This window comes from Mus caroli, chromosome 19 (assembly GCF_900094665.2).
Source record: "Mus caroli chromosome 19, CAROLI_EIJ_v1.1, whole genome shotgun sequence".
NCBI lineage: Eukaryota > Metazoa > Chordata > Mammalia > Rodentia > Muridae > Mus > Mus caroli.
This window is the reverse complement of record NC_034588.1, coordinates 38,542,825-38,563,717: the sequence shown is the minus strand read 5'-3', so window position 1 is coordinate 38,563,717 and position 20,893 is coordinate 38,542,825. Positions and strand designations below refer to the sequence as shown.

At 49.4% G+C, this 20,893-nt stretch overlaps 1 protein-coding gene across 1 annotated transcript in view; it reads left to right on the top strand.

Annotated features, from left to right (window-relative positions):
- Rrp12 (ribosomal RNA processing 12 homolog) overlaps positions 1-20,893 on the top strand; it is a 36,046-nt gene that overhangs the window by 8,927 nt on the left and 6,226 nt on the right. Inside the window, exons 8-30 of the mRNA XM_021152097.2 lie at positions 58-185; positions 792-890; positions 1,357-1,448; positions 3,395-3,506; positions 3,699-3,796; positions 4,946-5,060; positions 6,690-6,832; positions 6,968-7,089; positions 9,851-9,915; positions 9,998-10,160; positions 10,454-10,608; positions 10,778-10,845; positions 11,325-11,418; positions 12,867-13,025; positions 13,132-13,212; positions 13,401-13,506; positions 14,073-14,180; positions 14,645-14,802; positions 15,933-16,024; positions 16,172-16,339; positions 16,457-16,626; positions 16,828-16,953; positions 19,395-19,444. Of these exons, the coding sequence (XP_021007756.1) occupies positions 58-185; positions 792-890; positions 1,357-1,448; positions 3,395-3,506; positions 3,699-3,796; positions 4,946-5,060; positions 6,690-6,832; positions 6,968-7,089; positions 9,851-9,915; positions 9,998-10,160; positions 10,454-10,608; positions 10,778-10,845; positions 11,325-11,418; positions 12,867-13,025; positions 13,132-13,212; positions 13,401-13,506; positions 14,073-14,180; positions 14,645-14,802; positions 15,933-16,024; positions 16,172-16,339; positions 16,457-16,626; positions 16,828-16,953; positions 19,395-19,444 (2,672 nt within the window). The remainder of the gene's footprint in view (positions 1-57; positions 186-791; positions 891-1,356; positions 1,449-3,394; positions 3,507-3,698; positions 3,797-4,945; positions 5,061-6,689; positions 6,833-6,967; positions 7,090-9,850; positions 9,916-9,997; positions 10,161-10,453; positions 10,609-10,777; positions 10,846-11,324; positions 11,419-12,866; positions 13,026-13,131; positions 13,213-13,400; positions 13,507-14,072; positions 14,181-14,644; positions 14,803-15,932; positions 16,025-16,171; positions 16,340-16,456; positions 16,627-16,827; positions 16,954-19,394; positions 19,445-20,893) is intronic.

The following is a 20,893-nucleotide window of genomic DNA, read 5'->3' as shown; positions in this document are numbered from 1 at the left end:
AGGGGAAGTGGGAGTAGGATAGGAGGATTAGGAGTAAAACTCCTCTTTGTCTGCCAGGTTCCAGAGAGGCCACCACCACACTGCATATGCTAACACTGCTGAAGGACATGCTGCCCTGCTTCCCGGAAGGCCTGGTCAAGAGCTGCAGTGAGACTCTGCTTCGGGTCATGACCTTGAACCATGTGGTAAGGGCTAGACACAGGAAGAAGGGGAACTCAGTGAGTGAGTGGGGCCAGGCTTCCTGATAGGTCTTTAATCCCCGCTGCTAGGAGGCCAGGGCTCTCTGTCCTGACCCCACTTTCACCATAAGCCAAAGACACGACAGTGCACCATCCACGCCTGCTCATCTAAAGGCTGTGTGCAAGCTGACGTCAGATTCTTCTGCGTGCGTCTGTGCGTGCGTGGTCACAGAGCTGCTTTAGGGAGTCGACCCTCTTCCATCTTTAGGACTCTCTTCCACCCTTACATGGGTTTTAGAGAACACGCTCAGGCTGTTAGACTTGGGCGGCAAGCACTTTGCCTGTTGAGCCCTAATTGAAGTGTCTTTGGGATTTCGTACAGGGCCTTTGTGCATTAGATAAGGCTATAGCACTGAGCTGTGTCTCAGTCCCTACCTCCTTTGAAGTTTTTTGTTGGTTGCCATGTCTTACCTAGAGTGACAGTCTTAAGGGTGTCTGGGAGTCTAGGAGATCTGTAGGCTCCAAGCAGCTCATGTGACGGAGCGGGGGCTGGGAGCTCCAGGGCAGCTGTGGACTTTGTGTCTCCTTGCTAAATCTGTGTGTCTCCTGCAGCTTGTGACAGCCTGTGCCATGCAGGCCTTCCATAACCTCTTCCATGCCAAGCCCAGCCCTAGCACCCTGTCAGCAGAACTCAACGCCCAGATCATCACGGTGAGGCCTGATGTTGCGGGAGGGTAGACTTCATCGCTAGGGTGCCAACTCTGCTGTCTTCTACAGCAGTGAGGTTGCTTGGGCTAATCAGTCCTAGTGGGCACTTTCCCCAACCAGGATAATTCCACTTTGCAAATGCACAGATCACTGGTGGGCTCCAGGAGCTGTGTATCTGGGGACCCTCGTTCAGCCGCATCCAAGGAGCGCCTTTGGAGACAGAATAGCCAAGCCTGCAGACAGGAGAGAGACCACTGAGAGTGCATCAGTGGTCATGGGAGATAGGCACGGACTCCTGATCTAGTTAACACTTGAAAGGATTTCAGCTTAAGTGGGCTTCTAAACTCAGATATCTGTGGGTAGACTTCCAGAGGGGGACATACATCTTCCCAAAATTGTTTATGAAATATACAGTGAAGTGGGTTACTGCTGACTGAGACTCTGTTGTGCATTTCTGTCTCACCTCTAGGCACTATATGACTACGTGCCCAGTGAGAATGATTTACAGCCCCTGCTGGCCTGGCTTAAGGTCATGGAGAAAGCCCACATCAACCTGGTCAGGTAGGGATGGTGGAAGTCAGTCTAGGGTCTCCCTTTAGGTTTCTTGCTGTTCAGTCAGATGCAGGGGACATGAGCCAGAGCTGGAGAGCCATTCAGTACCAAGGCCTGTGTTGTGTGGGTGAGAACCTGCTCTTAGGAAAGCAAGGGTGCGCAGCACGGCCGTTCTGTACAGTTCCTTCCTCATTGGAGCAGCGACTTGCCAGCTTTGAGCAACAAGACAGAGGACAGCCAGCGCCTTCTGGGCTGGAGGCAGCTTAGAGCCTGATTCTCAGCTTGCTCTGTGCTTTTTGGTGAAGGGGACATTGTTTTCTTTTTTATGGAAGGAGACTCTTAGGAGTCAGTTCTCTCCTTCCATCATTGAATTCCAGGGATTGAGCTCAGGTCGTCAGACTTGGTCGCAAGCACCTTTACCCCTGAGCCATCTCAGCTGGATTCTTTGTTTTCTTTAGTTGTTGGATTTGTTTGTTTGTTTTTATTTGTTTGTTTGGTTGGTTTGGAAGATGTTTATATAGCTCTGACTAGCTATATAGACAAAGCTGTCCTGAACTCACAAATATCTATATCCCTCTGCCTCCTGAGTGCTGGCATTAAACTCATGTACTGACATGCCTGGCCCGGCCTGCTTCAGCTTCCTAACTTCTGGGATTACAATTGTGAGCCATCATGCCCAATCTTGGTGTGATCTTTATTTGTTAATTTTAATTTGTGTGTGTGTTTGTGTGTATTTATGTGCAAGTGTGATGTGTGTGAGTTCATAGGTGTTGAGTTACTGGTACACACATGCCACAGTAAGAGCACTTTGTATGAAAGCCCTCTTTCTTGTATGAAACACGGTCACTTTATTGTTTGCTGTGGCATATGCCAGGCTGACTGGCCGCAAGTTGCCAGGGACCCTCCTGTTGCCCGGGACCCTCCTGTTCCACCTCCTGTCTTGCTGAAGACGTGCTGGCATCAGTACCGTGCTCAGCTTTGTGAGGGTTTGAGGGATTCAAACAGAGACACTCATGCTCAAATTGTAAGTAGCTCACTGAGCCCCTCCACAGCCCAGGTGTTATTTCATGTTGTGTGTATGTGTGTGTTGTGTGTGGTATGCGTGTGCCATGGCATGCACATCTAAATCAGGAGGAAACTCTCAGGAGTGGGTGTCTCCTTTACTGGCTAGCCTCCAGAGATCACTCCAGGCTTAGTGGCCAGGGGTGAGGAGACCCCTTACCACAGAGCAATCTTACTGACCCTCGGGTATGATGCTTTTTGTTTTTATGTTTTGGGTTCAGATGGCCTGGGTGCGTGAGTCCCTCTCACTCTGCCCCACTGTGTGGCCTTATGTGTCTCAGCTTTGTCATCTGCAGAGTGGAAAGTGGACTTAGTAATGGCTGCAAGGTTGGAGCGAAATGTCTGTTATGTCAGTAGTTGGTGTGGAGCGTCGTGAGCACGTTAGCAGTGTTTTATTATCTTGTTTGTATATTATGGTAAAAACTCTTGGGGCTGGTGAGATGGCTCAGTGGGTAAGAGCACCCGACTGCTCTTCCAAAGGTCCAGAGTTCAAATCCCAGCAACCACATGGTGGCTCACAACCATCCGCAACGAGATCTGGCGCCCTCTTCTGGAATGTCTGAAGACAGCTACAGTGTACTTACATATAATAAATAAATAAATCTTTAAAAAAAAAAAAAAAACTCTTGATTTGGCTCTGGAAAGTGTGAGGGGCAAGAAAGAGGGGGGTGTTAAGGAAGACAAGCTCCCACTGTGCGCCAAGCTCCTTAGAGGCAGTCTAAGTAAACCTAAACCCTATGTCTTGTTACTTTAAGGACAGTGCTTTTTTGAAATGGCCTTCCAGGGGGACCTGGAGGGACCCTGCAGGCCAATAGATGTTTTCACCTGAGTTCTGGTGGCTCAGGTCTCTGCGACTCAGGGCCAGGTTCCACAGAAACGTTTTGTCTTGACAGGTTGCAGCGAGACCTGGGGCTAGGCCATCTTGCTCGATTTTTTGGAACCGCAGTGACCTGTCTTCTCTCCCCTCATTCACAAGTGGTGGCGGCTGCTACCCAGACTCTCAAGGTATTTCCGCCTGCTAAACCCTGCTGTGCCTGCCGTTTTGTCTCCCAGGCCACCTTAGCTGCCCAGCTTTGTACTGGGGGGAGCTTCTCACTGTGGGAGACAGGCTTTTAGAACTTGGAAAAGCAGCTGTGTGGGAGGGTGAGTGGGACTGGGGGTATACCTTGGACTAGACGGCCTGGCCTCTCTTTGTAGGAGATCCTGAAGGAGTGTGTGGCTCCACACATTGCTGACATTGGCTCTGTGACCTCTTCAGCCTCAGGTCCTCCCCAGTACATCACCAAGATGTTCAGGTGAGAGTGTGGTGGGGACCCTTTTGGAAGTCTCTAGCTCCGTTTACCACTTTGGATAGTGTACCCAGGACCAGGTGCTTCGTAGAAAGGAGTAAGTGCCAGGCATCTGCCTGAGTGAGCAGCTCCTGCCAATGGCTGTGCTGTGTTTCAGAGGCACTTAGGAGAGGTGCTGGCTCCGTGATGGAGGAGTGTGACTCATGGAGCCCTGCCTCTGAGCTTCTAGATCCTGGAGCTGGCTTTGAATCCAGCTCTGTTGCTTGTAAACCCAAGGCATCTGGAACAATCTCCTCTGCCTCTTGAGGCCTTTGAGTCCTCCTCTGTGGGAGAGCAGCCCCAGGCATGTATGTAGCTAGCCATTCAGGAAACAGAACCTGTTGACCCTTGTGCTAGGAGACTGGTATTAACACCTCTCACAGCTGGAAGAGGTCATCTTGATCGGAAAAGGCTGACCATGGAGTCTGCTGGGTTATCCTCAACATCTGTGAGGACCCTTTCACAGACATGGCCACAGTGTGCCAAGCAATCTGTGGAAAGGGGAGGGTCCTGGGTGTATTTCCTGGGTCTGCTTGTTCTATCTGGTGCTCTGGGGACTAAAAGGCAGGAACAGAGGACGGTACTGTTCCTGTATAGCCAGTGGGACGTATGAGGAGCCCTCAAGGAATAATGAGGACTCATGACCTCAGCTGCCCGTGGCCCAAACACTGCTGCTTATTGGTCCTTTCTACCTAAAGTCCTCAGGGCCTCAGATACTGTGGGGGAGATGGGACCAGCCAAGTATACGCAGGAAGACTTTTCCTCTCTGCTCAGGCCACCTGTTCTCAGCCACCCACCCCTCCAGGTCAGGTAGAGAATGCATGGGACAGCATAGTACCCAGGCTGAGGAGTCCAGTGCAGTGACTGGCAGGTGGTTTCATGTCTCTGAGCCTCGGTTTCCTCATCTGAAAATGGGGCATATTACTACATCATATGTTTCTTTCTCTTCAGTCAGTAGGACTGTGTAACTAAAAGCATGTTTATGCATTAACTCTCTGCTTTGTCCTCCTGGGACCCTCCTCTTACAAGCTAGTGGGGTCTGTGGCTCACAGTACCAGCTCGTGTTATTTCCTGGGATGGTGGGACTGTGGCCCTGACTGTCCTGTTCCTTGGCAGGGCAGTGGAAGAGGGCCTCACATACAAATTTCATGCGGCCTGGAGCTCTGTGCTGCAGCTCCTGGGTGTCTTCTTTGAAGCTTGTGGAAAGCAGGCCCATCCTGTGATGAAGAAGGTGAGCTGGTGGCTCCTGGCGCCAGGGCACTGGTGGCACTTGGGTCCTTGGTCTGAGGGCTTTTAGCCAGGAAGAACATGTCTATACTCTACGTCCCCGCCCCCCATGTTGACAGTGCCTATAGCAGGTGCTCCAGGTGACCAGTGTGGGAAAAGCAAGCAGGGTGGGTGGATAGGAACTACCATACTAGCCCAGTTCCCTAGGTTGAAGGTGATTTAGAATCCTGTGGGGCCCTGGCTCTGTTAATTATTTTCAAATATATATCTGTCTCTGTCTGTCGGTCTGTCTGTCCTTGATGTGCATTGGTGTTTTGCTTACATGTATGAGTGTGTCAGATCAGAGGGAGCTGGAGTTACAGATGGTTGTGAGCTGCTATGTGGGTGCTAGATATTGAACCCCCATCCTCTAGAAAAACAGCCATGTTCTTGACTGCTGAGCCATCTTTCCAGGCCTCCTTTTAAACCTTTTTTTTTCTTTTNTTTTTTTTTTTNTTTTTTGGTTTTTTGAGACAGGGTTTCTCTGTGTAGCCCTGGCTGTCCTGGAACTCACTCTGGAGACCAGGCTGGCCTGGAACTCAGAAATTCGCCTGCCTCTGCCTCCCAAGTGCTGGAATTAAAGGCGTGTGCCACCACCGCCCGGCTTTTTAAACCTTTTTAAAGGTTTATTTATTTATATTATGAGAGTTTTGATCTGCATGTATATATGTATATGCATACACACACACACACACACACACACATATGCCTGATGCCCTGGGAGATGAGAAAGGAGAGGGGGTCTTAGATTTCTTGGAATTAGAACTACAGATGGTTGTGAGCCACTATATTGGTACTGAGAACTAAATCCCAGCCCTCCGCAGAGCAGCAGTGCTCTTAACTGCTGAGCCATTTCTCCAGCCTCTCAAATTTCAATCCTGTAAATACTGTGTAACCAGAGAGTACAGTGTTGATATTTTAAACAGCCTTAGATCTCAGGGTTTCTCCAGCCCAGGGTAGCTGGTGGATTAGCTCCTGGGTCTTTCTCATTTCTTCTCATTGCTTTCTGGTTCGGCTAGGTTGGGGCTAGAGGACTGGCAAACCAGGCAAGGCTATGAGAAGCAAGGTTGGTTTGGTACTGAGGGAACTGGAGAGTGCTCCTCTGCCCCCTCAGTACGAGCCACAGTTGGCTCTAGGCCAGCCTCGGTCACATCTTCCCATTCTTTAAGATAATTGGAATTTACCTTTGTATGTGAAATTTTATATCTCTTCATGTTGAATGAAACTGACCTTTTAAAGGTCCTGGGCCTTAGGAAGGGATTGGACACACCAGTGATTCAGTTGGATCATTAGTATGTATCGCTGTGGGCTTCATCTGTGTCCAGAATCTGGTTCCATCCTTTGGAGTGAAACCTAGCCAGGTCTGGACCTTGGATCCCTTCTCTGAAATCTGGGTCTGTAATAAAACTATTAGGGAGTAAAGAGCCTTTTGATAAGTCAGCGACTGACTGGTCCCTGGTCAGCAGAAAGATTGCATGATTTTTGTCGTATGCCAGAGCTTACAGGCAGACCTGGACCGTGCTAGGCAATTGCTCTGCTGCAGTGTTAAACCCTGGCCCCGCCATCACGTCTCTCTGTACCCTCTTTGTTCCAGTGCCTCCAGTCCCTGTGTGACCTGCGCCTCTCTCCTCACTTCCCCCACACAGCAGCCCTGGACCAGGCTGTGGGGGCTGCAGTGACCAGCATGGGTCCCGAGGTGGTGTTGCAGGCCGTGCCCTTGGAAATCGATGGCTCTGAGTGAGTGTGGCCCTGCTTGGCTTCAGGAGACGCATGCAGCTTGCTCTGTTCTAGGAAGGGTGTCCACTAAATGGTCTACACAGAGGGACCTTCAGTCTGGTTCTGCCGCCTCTTCTCACTGAGCCCTTCCCACAGGGAGACTCTGGATTTCCCACGGAGCTGGCTGCTGCCTGTCATCCGGGATCATGTTCGGGAAACCCGGCTTGGTTTCTTCACCACTTACTTCTTGCCCTTGGCCAACACTCTTAAGACAAAAGGTATGGAGCCCTTGGCTGTGTGCAGTCTGAGACCCCTCCTCCCCACATCTAGGAGTCCCGGTTGAACAGAAAGACTGAGTCTACCATAAACATTTGACAGTACTCTTCTGAGAAGTGTACAGCTGGCCAGCAAGGGCTCCCTGGGGAGCCTCCACCCCCTGGGTCTTGAAGCCTACTTGAGTCAAAGGAAAGAATTCAGTTCTTCTTTGTCATGGTGTCCCTTTAGGTAGATTTTATTTATTTATTTATTTATTTATAAAGATTTATTTTATTATATGTAAGTACACTGTAGCTGTCTTCAGACACTCCAGAAGATCTTATTACAGATGGTTGTGAGCCACCATGTGGTTGCTGGGAATTGAACTCAGGACCTTCGGAAGAGCAGCCATCTCTCCAGCCCCAGATTTTTATTTTTTAATTTTGTGGTTTATATGTATACAGCTGACATCTGTATCCCAAGGTCCTGTGTTACAGATTGAGTCAACTACAGAGATGATTCTCTAACTACTATTGTATAACAGTCCTTCACGTAGCATTTGATAAGACATCTAGAAGTGATGTAATGACTAGCGGAAAGAGTGTGTGTACCATTTTCTATACAAGAGACTTAACCATTTGGAGTTTCCTTTCTAAGGGGATCCTATACCCAGTCCCTCATGGATACTGAGGAAGCCCTCTATAGACTTTGATAAACCTACAGATGGATTTACAGGTGTATATATACATGTATATGTATATGGGTTCAAACTCATGGAGATCTGCCTCCCCTTACCTCCTGAGTGCTGAGACTGAAGGCATGCACCACCATGCCCTGCCACATCTTTGGTTTGCAAACAACAAGGTTTTTAAGGATATTAAAATGATTATTGCCAGGAGGTAGTGGCACACGTCTTTAATCCCAGCACTCAGGAGGCAGAAGCAGTTGGATCTCTGTGAGTTTGAGGCCAGCCTGGTCTATAGAGTAAGTTCCAGGACAGCCAGGGCTACACAAAGAAATCCTGTCTTGAAAAAAAAAAAGGTTTATTAATAATTTATTTGCTAATGGTATTTTGTTTTGTTGAGACCAGGTTTCATGTAGCCCATGCTGGCTTCACACCCAAGGTCGTTGAAGTGCTTACTGCTTCAGCCTCCTGAGTACTTGGATTGCAGCCCTTAGTCCCTCTGCCTATTCCAATGCTCATTTTAGCTATATTTTGTTCAGTCACTTTTTTTTTTTTATTACGTGTTTTCCTCAATTACATTTCCAATGCTATCCCAAAAGTCCCCCATACCCTCCCCCCACTCCCCTACCCACCCATTCCTACCTTTTGGCTCTGGCGTTCCCCTGTACTGGGGCATATAAAGTTTGCAAGTCCAATGGGCTTCTCTTTCCAATGATGGCTGACTTGGCCATCTTTTGATACATATGCAGCTAGAGTCAAGCACTCCGGGGTATTGGTTAGTTCATAATGTTGTTCCACCTATAGGATTGCAGATCCCTTTAGCTCCTTGGGTATTTTCTCTAGCTCCTCCATTGGGGGCCCTGTGATCCATCCAATAGCTGTCTGTGAGCTTCCACTTATGTGTTTGCTAGGCCCCAGTTGTTAAATCTTAAAAGAAAAAAAAATTTTTTAAAAAAGGAATATACAGGAAACATTTAAACAGAAAGGTAAAAAACACCCAAAGAGAATTATTCTAAAATGTTACTGTAGTTTCCTTTTTTTTTTTTTCCAAAAGATTTGTTTATTATTATATGTGACTACACTGTAGTTGACCTCAGACACACCAGAAGAGGGCGTCAGATCTCATTATGGGTGGTTGTGAGCCACCATGTGGTTGCTGGGATTTGAACTCAGGACCTTCAGAAGAGCAGTGAGTGCTCTTACCCACTGAGCCATCTCACCAGTCCCTGTCGTTTTCTTTTTTGATGTATTTTACTAAATTGGAATGATAACTCGTGTGTTAGTAATTTTACATAAAACATACTTTTACACATCCTTTCTTATGGCTGCGGCTATAGCTCAGTGTTAAGGTGTGAGCCTCTGAGTTCAATCCTCAGTACTGCAAAGTGGTTTTTTTCCTTGTTAATAAAAACTTAGCCTCGCAGTAGCAGTGCGTGTGTTTAATCACAGCACTCGGGAGACAGAGGCAGGCAGACCTCCGAGTTTGAGGCCAGCCTGGTCTACAGAGTGAATTACAAGTCAGCCAAGGAACGCTAGATAGAGAAACCCTATCTCGAAAAAACAGGAAAGAAGTCTTTTTATTGGCAAATAACTACATGAGCTGGGCAGTGGTGGCGGACTTGGGAGGCAGAGGCAGGCAGATTTCTGAGTTCCGAGGCCACCCTGGTCTACAGAGTGAGTTCCAGGACAGCCAGGGCTACACAGAGAAACCCTGTCTTGAAAAAACCAAAACCAAAACCAAAACAAAACAAAAAAAACAGAAAAACCTAAAAAAATGGGACTCATCCGCGACTCTGTAAGCACTGGGATGTTGGTCTGTTTTCTCAAGACAGGGTCTCATTTAGCCTTGACTTAGATAAGTAGTTGAGGATGACCTTGAACTTCTGAGCCTCCTGAGTGCTGGGATCATAGGTATCAACTGTAATGCCTATATTCATAGACTTGTTTTCATTGTTAGAATAATTAATGTTACTACTATTAATTGGGGGGTGTATTACCTATATTTGTATCCTTATTGTAGGCCTTTGGTTTTAGTAAAATGAGGCCGATAGGCCAAGAGGCTATCTTGGGTCACACCATGTCTTTGTCACACCCTCCAGCAATGGACCTGGCTCAGGCAGGCAGCACAGTGGAGTCGAAGATTTATGATACGCTCCAGTGGCAGGTGAGGGTCAGCTGGGGAGGGACGAGGGAAGGAGCATGCAGGCTACAAGTCACAGTTTAATTCCTAAATTCCTCCCTCGCAGATCTGGACCCTCCTGCCTGGGTTCTGCACAAGGCCCACAGATGTGGCTGCCTCCTTCAAAGGCCTGGCACGGACTCTGGGCACAGCTATCAGTGAACGCCCAGACCTGAGGGTCACTGTGTGCCAGGCCCTACGCACCCTCATCACTAAGGGCTGTGAGGCAGGTAAGTGTGGAAGCTACTGAGAAGATGCCCTGGGGTGCTAGCCTGCTGTGGGCTCCAGGAGGCTAATATTAGTCCTTGCCTCACACCTCTCACCGAAGGGTGAGATCTGTGGATTGTGCAATCAGTGTTGAACCCGGAGACTTCTTGTTCTGTGTGCCCTAGCCTCAGCCTCTACTGGCAGAAGGTCTATTCTTGTGGCTTTTAAATCCTGCCCTGGAGTCCTCTAAAAAGATGTGACTACTGAGTTACTATTACCTCTGTCCCTTCAATGCAAACTTGGGTCCTCTTGCCAGAGGCTGACCGTGCTGAAGTGAGCCGATTTGCCAAAAACTTCCTGCCAATCCTCTTCAACCTGTATGGGCAGCCTGTTGCAGCTGGAGAGGCGGCAGCCCCTCGCCGTGCTGTGCTGGAAACCATCAAAACTTACCTCACCATAACTGAGGCTCAGGTCAGTGCCGGGCCTTGGAAAGGTCAAGATTCCACCTCCAGGCGCTAGAGCTGGACCGGGGACTTTACACAGCAGTTGTAGCTGGGCTGGGGGACCTAAACCATGGGTACCAACTCAGGAACCTGCTGCTATGGTCACTCTTTGTTTCTTTCTCCATTGGGACTGTTAGTTGGTGAATGGCTTCCTGGAAAAAGCCACCGAGAAGGTTCTCGATCCTGCCAGCTCTGATTTCACCAGGTAGGTGTTCCGGGCTTCCTCACTTGAGCTTGGTAGCCAAAGGGTACCTAGCAGAGCCTTTGGATTCACTCTAGAAGTCTTGAGATATGTTCTAACTGTTCTGAGAGGTCTGATTAGTTCATTATTACTGAAGAATGGAAAGAGGATGGACCCCAAAGATAAATACATGGATTCAATCCCAGCTCCATCCCTTCCCATCTGGTGTGGCTTTAGACCAGTTACACACATACTCTGCCTCTAAGCCCTCATCTGTAGAGTATGTGTAATAACAATCCCTGTCACATGGCTTTTTGAGGACAGAGAGAGCTAGCTGTGTAGAGCACCTGGTGCTCTGAGTGTTCCCTGAGTAGCTACCTTGCTTGCTTACCATTCGCAAATGCCTCTGGGATTGGGAGGCAGGGGCTGGGCCCAGCCCTGAGTAAAAACAGCTTCTGTCCTTCTCTCGTCCTCTAAGCCCCTCCTGTTTGTCACTCTGGCAGATTGTCTGTCCTGGACCTGGTTGTGGCTTTGGCTCCTTACTCGGATGAAGCTGCCATCAGTAAGCTATACTCTACCATCCGGCCCTACCTTGAGGTGAGCTCTTCTCATCCCCATCCATGCTCCGTGCCCAGATCTCCCCCTGGCTACTCCCACAGTGGTTTCCCTTAGGGTTTCTCCCTGCCCATCTGTCACTAGGATGTACAGCTGTGCTCTAGCCTGTGCCAAGGTGTGTCTTGTAGAACAAAGGCCACACTCTTTTCCTGTTGCCATTCTAGGCCTGCCCCAGCCTTCAGCCCTCCCATTCTGCCTTCTTTCCACCTTTGACCAACTGTAGCCTCATCAGACTGTTCTTTGAGATAGATACCCATATATCTTAAACAGGCCTTGAACTTCCTCTGTATTGAAAGCTGGCCTGGAACTCCTCATCCTCCTGCCTCTGTCTCACAAGTGCTGTGATTACAGGTTTACACCTCCGCACCTAGCCTTTATTAGAGAGTCCTAGATAAGTCTTTTATTTTTACCTCTTTTTAAAAGTTTTATTTCATGTGTCATGTGTGTGTTAAGCTGAGGGTGGGTGAGAGTCTGAGGACAGTTTTGTAGACTCGGTTTTCTCCTTGCGCCTTCTGTGGGTTCCCAGGGTTGAGCTCAGGTTGTCAGGCTCATACGTAAGTACCCGGTCAGCACATTGACCGACTGAGCCACTTTATGGGGCGTTGGTTTTTCTTCTCTCTCTTTTCTCTTTTCTTTTTTCTTTTTCCTTTTTTTTTCCTGGATGCACCCAGGTTCTCCTGGATGCTGGGCATGCCCTCTGAGCCACACCCCCAAGATCTAGTTTAGAGCTGGCCTGCCTATGCCTTTGCTCATTCTCACTGCCCTGTCAAAAATGCTTACAGTGTGCAGTGTTCAGCCCAGCAGCACCCTCCTGAGGACCAGTCCCCCTGCTCCCCGCCAGTTTGTATAGTAGCTAGAGGAAGATGTGTGCAGGCGGACACAGATGTCAGGGCAGGCTGGGATGAGCTGGAGAGGCCTGGGAACTCCTTCAGCTTAGAGGAGAACGCGATAGAGAGTGCCAGGTCTATCCCCCTAGCTTATTCTGATGCCTGCTGCCCAGGCTTGGGTGTCTGCTATTTATTACTTTTATTTTCTTAGATTTGATTCTATTTTATGTGTGTTTTGCCTGCATTGTGTGCCTGGTGTCACATAGATGAGAAGAGGGTAGCAGCTCCCCTGAAGGTTGTGGTCTGAAAGTGGAGTTACAGACAGTTGTTAGATGTCATGTGGGTTCTGAGAATGGAAGTGGGTCCTTTAAAAGAACAAGTACTTTGAATCACTGAACCCTGGCCTCAGCCCCCTTATCTGTTATTTAGTGGTGGTGAGAATGGTTTGGAAATCCAGTCTGGCTTTGTCCCTGAAGCTATGGCTCCTGTTTCCAGACTAGCTTTTCTCTGAATCCTCTCTAGTAGATGCTTGGGGAATGTCACAGGATGGAGTGAAACCCAGTCCCCTTCCTTATTATCTCTGCATCTCATTTGCCCTCTCAGAGCAAAGTCCACGGTGTACAGAAGAAGGCCTACCGCGTGCTGGAGGAGGTGTGTGCCAGTTCTCAGGGCCCGGCGGCCCGCTTCGTGCAGAGCCACCTGGATGATCTGAAGAAGACGCTGCTGGACTCGCTTCGGAGCACATCCTCACCTGCTAAAAGGGTAAGGGCTCCGGCTGCCTGGTCTGCAAGCGAGGGAGGGCGTCAACAGGCACACCCAGGGGTCGGGGTGACACTGGAGGACCCCGGTGTTGTTGTTGTGCCCACAGCCCCGTTTGAAGTGCCTCATACATATTGTGAAGAAGCTGTCGGCTGAGCATGAGGAGTTCATAGCTGCCCTCATCCCAGAGGTGAGGGGTTGTGGAGGGTGTGGATTTTGCGGTCTCTTAGTGTGGATTCCAAGAGACGGCCGAGGAGGGAGGACTGTAGGTAACAGTGGGAGCACACGCTCCCTTCACTGCCTAGTGCGTGTGTAGGCGTGAAGAGCTCACCCAGGCTGCCCCTCAGTTCCATGTCCTGACAAAGGCTGTTTTGCCAGGTGATCCTGTGCACCAAGGAGGTGTCAGTGGGTGCAAGGAAGAGTGCGTTCACCTTGCTGGTGGAGATGGGCCACGCTTTCCTGCGATTTGGCTCCAGCCAGGAAGGTGAGACTGGGCTGTGGGCTGAGAGCTGGGGTGGACAAACTGCCTTGGCCCAGAGAAGTCTTTTTTTTTTTTTTTTTTTTTTTGTTTTTTCGAGACAGGGTTTCTGTGTGTAGCCCTGGCTATCCTGGAACTCACTTTGTAGACCAGGTGCCTCCCAAGTGCTGGGATTAAAGGCGTGCGCCACCATGCCCGGTGAGAGAAGAGTCTTAAAGCCTCTGTCCAGTCTTTTTTTTTTTTTTTTTTTTAAAGATTTATTTTATTAATATATGTAAGTACACTGTAGCTGTCTTCAGACATTCCAGAAGAGGAAGTCAGATCTTGTTGCNGATGGTTGTGAGCCACCATGTGGTTGCTGGGATTTGAACTCTGGACCTTCGGAAGAGCAGTCGGGTGCTCTTACCCACTGAGCCATCTCACCAGCCCCCCTCTGTCCAGTCTTAGGGAAAAGGTGGAGGGAACGCCTTATCTTGTTCTGCCTGTGGCTTTGAGTGGACTGCACTGAAGGCCAATAGTGCCCATCCCTGAGCACCCTGTCTTCTAGTAACTGTCCCACTCTCTGTCCTCAGATGCTCTGCAGCGGTACCTTGTCCTCATCTATCCTGGCCTTCTGGGTGCAGTCACCACAGTCAGCTGCAGCATTTTGGCTCTGACCCACCTCTTGTTTGAGTTCAAAGGTAAGTGTTTGCCTGAGGGGTGCTGTCATGGTAAAGAGTGCTCCAGACGTCAGCACAGGGTGATGCCAGACTGGGGAAAAGCATCAGGATGCAGCAAACAGACCCAGAAGCCGGCCCTGTCTGCTTCCTAGTCTCTTCCCACAACATACTCCCTTCATCCTTACATTCGCACCACCCATCAGCTTTAGGCCCCAGTGTCCTGGGACTTTTGTCAGATTGGTCAGAAAGAGGGTTGACCTGTCCTTGTGTCTTAGTTCTGGTCCCTCCTCTTACCAACCACACCGGACTTTGAGCATCTTTACTAACCTCTCAGAACCCCTGCTAGTCTCTAAGATGGAAGATGCATGGATACTCCATGGGTGGTGTTCAAGCTGTTAGACCCAGAAAGGCCCTGAGAACATCTGACCCGTGGGTGGTCTTGGGTTTGAGGGGCTCTGGTATCTGACAGCAGCCCCTGTGCACAGGGCTGATGGGGACCAGCACAGTGGAGCAGCTCCTGGAGAACGTGTGCCTGCTGCTGGCCTCTCGAACTCGTGATGTGGTCAAGTCTGCACTAGGCTTCATCAAGGTGGCCGTGGTGGTCATGGACGTGGTGCACCTTGCTAAGCATGTGCAGCTAGTGGTGAGGCTCCATTGTGTTCACTGGGGGGCAAGTATGGACTCTGTGGGAGGGACTCTGGGCATATTAGTTCAGAATGTTTTCACTACTGCTCTGAGCAGCAGAACGACATTACAGAGCCCTAGAGGGGCTTGTAGGAGAGTGCTGGCTGACTAACAAGGCACAATGCTCATAGTGTCTCTTATTACCCTATGTCCCAGACCAAAGGCCAAGGGACAGGGCTTCTCCCATGTTGTACAGATAGAGAAGCAGGCAGGTACTTATTTTCAAGGTCTAGTCTCAAGACTGTGCTCGCTCTTTGTAGGGTCACTCTCCCCATTCCTGCCAGGGCACAGCAGAGCTGAAAGTTAGGGACTCTGGACTTCTAAGCCACACTCCCTGCAAGCTGGAATAGCTTGCTAATGGTTTCCACTTCCAGCTGGCAGAGTCACATGGCCCTCAGATCTCTTTTGCATATCTTTTCTGAGGCAAACCTTAGTTTCCAGGAAGGAAGCAGGGATAGATATTCTCCAGAAGCTGTCAGCCTCACTGGGAACCAAAGGCTTAAGGCAAGGCTAGGGTGGAGATCTACTGGATCTCTTTATATTTAGCACTTCCCGAATCCCACTAAAGGGTATGTGGGGACCTTGTTCTCTGCCCCCACTGCAGGCAGACCTTACAGATAATAAGGTTTGCCACTCCCATGTGTCATCATCTGGGCCTGGATGAGCACAACTGCATGATAGAAAGGAAACATGTGACTTCAGGATGCTGGGTCGTAGCTGGCAAAGTGGAATGAGTGGATTAAGTGGGGCCTCTATGGCCACTTGGCAGTCAGGTGAGCCTGTATTGGTATAGGTTTCTGTCCCATCAAGTTGCTGTGAAAGAACCCTGGGAAGGACACATGGAGGGTGTTCAGTTGTCACCTCGGAAGGGTAATCCCAGCTGTGGTGTGAAAGGGCATAGAGGAAAGATGGGATTCCAGAGTAAGGAAACGGAGTTGAGCCAGGGAAGCGGTGGCCTGAGAAAAGGGCAGCCAGTACCTCTCCTTCGCTAGGCTCACCTGTACTGTACACTGGTCTGTACAGCAAGGACAGATGGGCAGGGCAGAAGGCCCCGTGCTCGCTCTGACACCCTGGTGCTCTGTCTGCTAGATGGAAGCCATTGGGAAGTTGTCAGATGACATGCGACGGCACTTCCGGATGAAGCTTCGGAACCTGTTCATCAAGTTCACCCGCAAGTTTGGGTCTGTGCTTGAATGGGGTGGGGTTGGAGGATGGGGCCCTTGGTCTCTTAGGGGGCCACAGGGAAGGTTAGGTTCCCGAACAGCTCCTGCCCCTGAGGAGGGGTCCTTGGCAAGTACCTCTAGACAGCCCTTCTCTGTCCCACTCAGATTCGAGTTGGTGAAGGGTCTGCTACCCGCAGAATACCACAAAGTCCTGATAAACATCAGGAAAGCTGAGACCCGAGCCAAGAAGCACCGTGCCCTGAGCCAGGCTGCTGTAGAGGAGGAGGAAGAGGAGGAAGAGGAAGAGGAGCCTGTCCAGAGCAAAGGTGACAGGTAAGACCATGGCTCAGCCTCAAGGCCTTAGTCTACCCCCACCCAAATTCTGTCCTGGCAGTGCCTTAGGTCCCCTCTGTCCCAGGAGTGCGTTAATGTTAGACTTCTCTAATTTAGCATCGAGGAGATTTTGGCTGACTCTGAGGATGAAGATGAGGAAGAAGAAAGAGGCAGGGGCAAGGAGCAGCGGAAGCTGGCACGACAGAGGAGCCGGGCATGGCTGAAGGAAGGTGGTGGCGATGAGCCCCTCAACTTCCTGGATCCCAAGGTGGCCCATCGAGTCCTTGGTGAGCACACAGCTGACCTAGGAACCCAGAGTTGACCTGTCCTGTTGCTGGATTCATGGGTGGTAGGCAGGGGTTGGCTTCTGAGGATGGCCTGTGGGCAAGGGCTAAAAGTCCCTTAGTTGAGAGCTTTGGTGTTGGGAGGATTCCTCTTCCTCCCAACGGAGTTGGCTAGGACTGACCTGTCTCACCTCACTTCACTAGCCACCCAGCCTGGGCCTGGGCGGGCCAAGAAGAGGGACCATGGCTTCAAGTTGAGTGCTGATGGCCGGCTGATCATACGGGAGGAGGAAGATGGAAACAAGGTGGAGGAAGAAGATGGCACTAAAGGTAGGGGTCTCCACAGAGGCGCATGATGCTCATTTATACACTTGAGGGCTTTCGGCCATTATTGAGGAAGCATAGAAACAGACCTAAGAAGCTAACCCAGAAGGCCACCCTGCACATTCTGCCTCCTCAGATTCTCCTGAGCACACTAAACATTTTTATTTTTATTTCATATATTCTCTATACTAACTTACCTATGAATTTTGTTGTTGTTGTTTTGGTGTTTTGTTTTTTGAGACGGGGTTCCTTTATATAACCCTGGCTGTCTTGGAACTCTATAGAGTAGGCTGGCCTTGAAATCAGAGATCCCCCTGCCTCTGCCTCCTGAGTGCTGGGATTATAGGCGTGCGCCACCACCACCCAGCTTCCCATGCCTTTTTTTTTTTGGTTTTTCGAGACGGGGTTTCTCTGTGTAGCCCTGGCTGTCCTGGAACTCACTCTGTAGACCAGGCTGGCCTCAAACTCAGAAATCCACCTGCCTCTGCCTCCACCTCCCAAGTGCTAGGATTAAAGGCGTGGGCCACCACTGCCCAGCTTGACTTTTTTTTTTTTTTAAAGGATTTATTTATTATATGTAGGTACACTGTAGCTGTCTTCAGACACACCAGAAGAGGGAGAGAGGGAGTCAGATCTCATTACAGATGGTTGTGAGCCATCATGTGGTTGCTGGGACTTGAACTCAGGACCTTTGGAAGAGCAGTTGGGTGCTCTTACCTGCTGAGCCATCTCCCCAGCCCCCCCTGCCCCTTTTTAAATGTATTTATTATATGTAAGTACACTGTAGCTGTCTTCAGACTCCCCAGAAGAGGGCATCAGATCTCAGCCCTTTGACTTTTTTTTTTTTTTTTTTTTTTTTTAATTTTTTTTTTTTTTTTTTTTTTTTTAAGATTTATTTATTTATTTATTATATGTAAGTACACTGTAGCTGTCTTCAGACACTCCAGAAGAGGGCGCCAGATCTCGTTACAGATGGTTGTGAGCCACCATGTGGTTGCTGGGATTTGAACTCTGGACCTTCGGAAGAGCAGTCGGGTGCTCTTACCCACTGAGCCATCTCTCCAGCCCTGACTTTTTTTTAATGCAGTATATATACAACGATTTAAACAAAACTTGAGGAAATTCCCCTCACTGTGCATGGTGTGAGCATCTCTTCATGGTGTGAGCATCTCTTCTGCTTCTTTTTCTTTATTCCTTTCCTGTTGTTCAGTTCGATATGGTTTGGTTTTTAATGGAAACCAGCTGAACCCTAAGCTGATTTAGTGACAGGCAGAGCCATGCCTTCTAAAAGAGTGTCAGCCTTCCCAAGCACAGTGTCCACTCAGTAACGGAGCATTGCCTGGAGTACATTCTATTCATAGGACTGTGGGGCGAGTACCTGCCTTCTGACTTTTTGGCTCTTGCTGCTGAGCTGTGTGTCTTTGATTCACCTGACTTCCTCACACAGTCTCTTTTGCCCCTCACTTGCCAGCTGCTTGTCTGCTGGCTCCCATGTAGTGTTTAATATAAAGGTGGCTTGTGCTGTTCTTTAGACTATCTCTTCTCCACTTCCCTCCCACCCTTAGTGCTCCTCAGGTTCCTGTAGACTTGATGCCCGCAGTTCCTGTGGCTGGGATGCCTCCTCTGCTCCTTACGTTCCCACACTGTTCCTTTCTGTTGTCTCTAGGGTTCCCTAGCCACTGGTCCTCATCCCGCACAGAATGTCCACATGCCAGTTGCCATTCTTCTGTACATGTTTAGTCATAGGCTGGCTTATTTTCCTGCAGTGCTGGGGACTGAACCCAGCACTTGGTACATGCTAGGACAGTGCTCCACTGAACTTCATTCTTAGCCCCTACACATGCTGTCTTTGTCTTCTGGCTGTTGCTTTGCTTTGCTTTGCTGGAATCTCTTCCTCCAGATGGTCAGCTTCATACTTTTCTATTAATCCCACACGGTGCCAGTACACAGAGTGAGCAAAAAAGCTATTTATTTATTTATTTATTTATTTATTTATTTATTTATTTATTTATTTTTGTTTTTTTCTGAGACAGGGTTTCTCTGTGTAGCCCTGGCTGTCTTGGAACTCACTCTGTAGACTCTGGCCTCAAACTCAGAAATCTGCCTGCCTCTGCCCCCAAATGCTGGGATTAAAGGTGTGAACCACCATTGCCCAGCGCCAAAAAGCTTGTTGATTAGGAGGGTAAAATTGTCCTTTTGCTAACTAAGCGAGGGTGTGTATGACATGGGGCTGACTCTCTCCAAGTCACTCACATCTTGAAGGGGCCAAATGGTTGGAGTGGAGGAGGGACAGCAGTTTGGTGTCCTGTGGAAAAAGGACACAGGTCTGAAGAGGGCAGTTTTCTGGGACTGGAGTTAATGTTTTGTGTTTCTGCTAAAGAGAGGACATGGGATACGGTTAATTAGATGCCCAGATGCTCATGAGCCTGTCTGCCCTCTGACTCCAGGGGAAGATGAAGACATGACCGATGCGATGGAGGATGCCAGCGTGAGAAGTGTGAGTAATGGGATGGAGGATGCCAGTGTCAAAAGTGTGAGTAATTGTGGCCTTGCCTAGCCCAGAGCTCCCATGCCCAGTCCCACACACACGAGCATGCATGTGCCCTTCTCCCTCAGTTCTCGAGATTACTGGGGCAGTGTGGACGGGCATGCAAAGAGCATCAGAGTAGAGCACACAGGTAATCAACAGCCCCATGTTGCCTTCTGGCAAACAGCTAATTTATTGTTAAGAACATATAAGAAGGTGGGGAGATGGCTCAGGGGTTAGGGTTAGGGTATTAGCGGGCTGGAGAGGTAACTCAGGGGTTAAGAGTACTTCTTACTCTTATACGTGACCGGGGTTTGGTTGCCAGCACCCAGATGTTGGCTTACAACTTACCCATAACCCCAGTGCCAGGAGATCTGATACCCTCTTCTAGCCACCATGGTCATCAGGCACACATGTGGAACACAAACGTACATGCAAATGAAACACTCATATGAACAGAATTTAAATATATATGAAAAAGAATGTATGGGGAGTGATGCTAGTTGAAGACTGAGTGAGAACCGTGTAGGAAAGCCATGCAGAGTAAAGAGAGAGTGGGGAGCAAGAACATCTCCTGGATGCCCCAGGGGAATCATGTGGCCTGTGCTGCCCGCCTGTGCGATGCCCCCCTCCGCAGGCCATCTTGGGTGACCCAGCTCTGCTTACTCGTTCTCTCCCTGGTCTGCATTCTACTCTTCCTACTCTTGCTTCAGCCTCAGTCCAGTCTCACTTTGCTGTGAATGAGCCTGTCACTGTACCCAGGCTCCCTGGGCTCCAGTCCAGGGTTCTGTGTCGAGTCCTTGGTGTGTAGAGAGCTTGGTACTTAGTGGTGCTGACTGAGTCATAGCTGTTCTTTGTCATTGTTCATATTCCCTGGACATTATTCTGGGTGAGGCCTCACTGAATTTTTGGAACCTTCACAGGGGTCCTGGTGATCTGTTGGCAGCTGCCTCTTCTTCTGGCCCGCAGGGACTGACCAGAGTCCTCTGTAGATGAACCTCAGCTTAGAGATAGAAAGAGCAGACATCTTCTCCTAAAGCAGCAAGAGCAGTCTAGTGATGACCACATAGTGGCTGGGTCCTACAGTCAGCTCCTGCCTCCAGCATCCCAAAGTTCTCCTGTGCGCATGGTCCTGGAGCATAAGATGCTTGGGCCACGGCATCCTTGGTGGAAGACCAGTTAGTGGGCTAGCCTTGGCTAATAAAGCTCAGCCATCATCCTCTGTTGTACAGCCTGAGTCCCACATCTCCAGTTTCTGGTCCTTAGCCACAAGCCGCTCTGGGGCTGCCCAGAGCCCTGTATTGACTCAAACGTAAAATACTTTTTAATCTGAGCATCAATCTTAAATTTGCAATCAAACTGCAAGCTGCAGTCAATGGAACAATGGCAGTTTTAACCATAATTTTTAAGTTTTTTGTG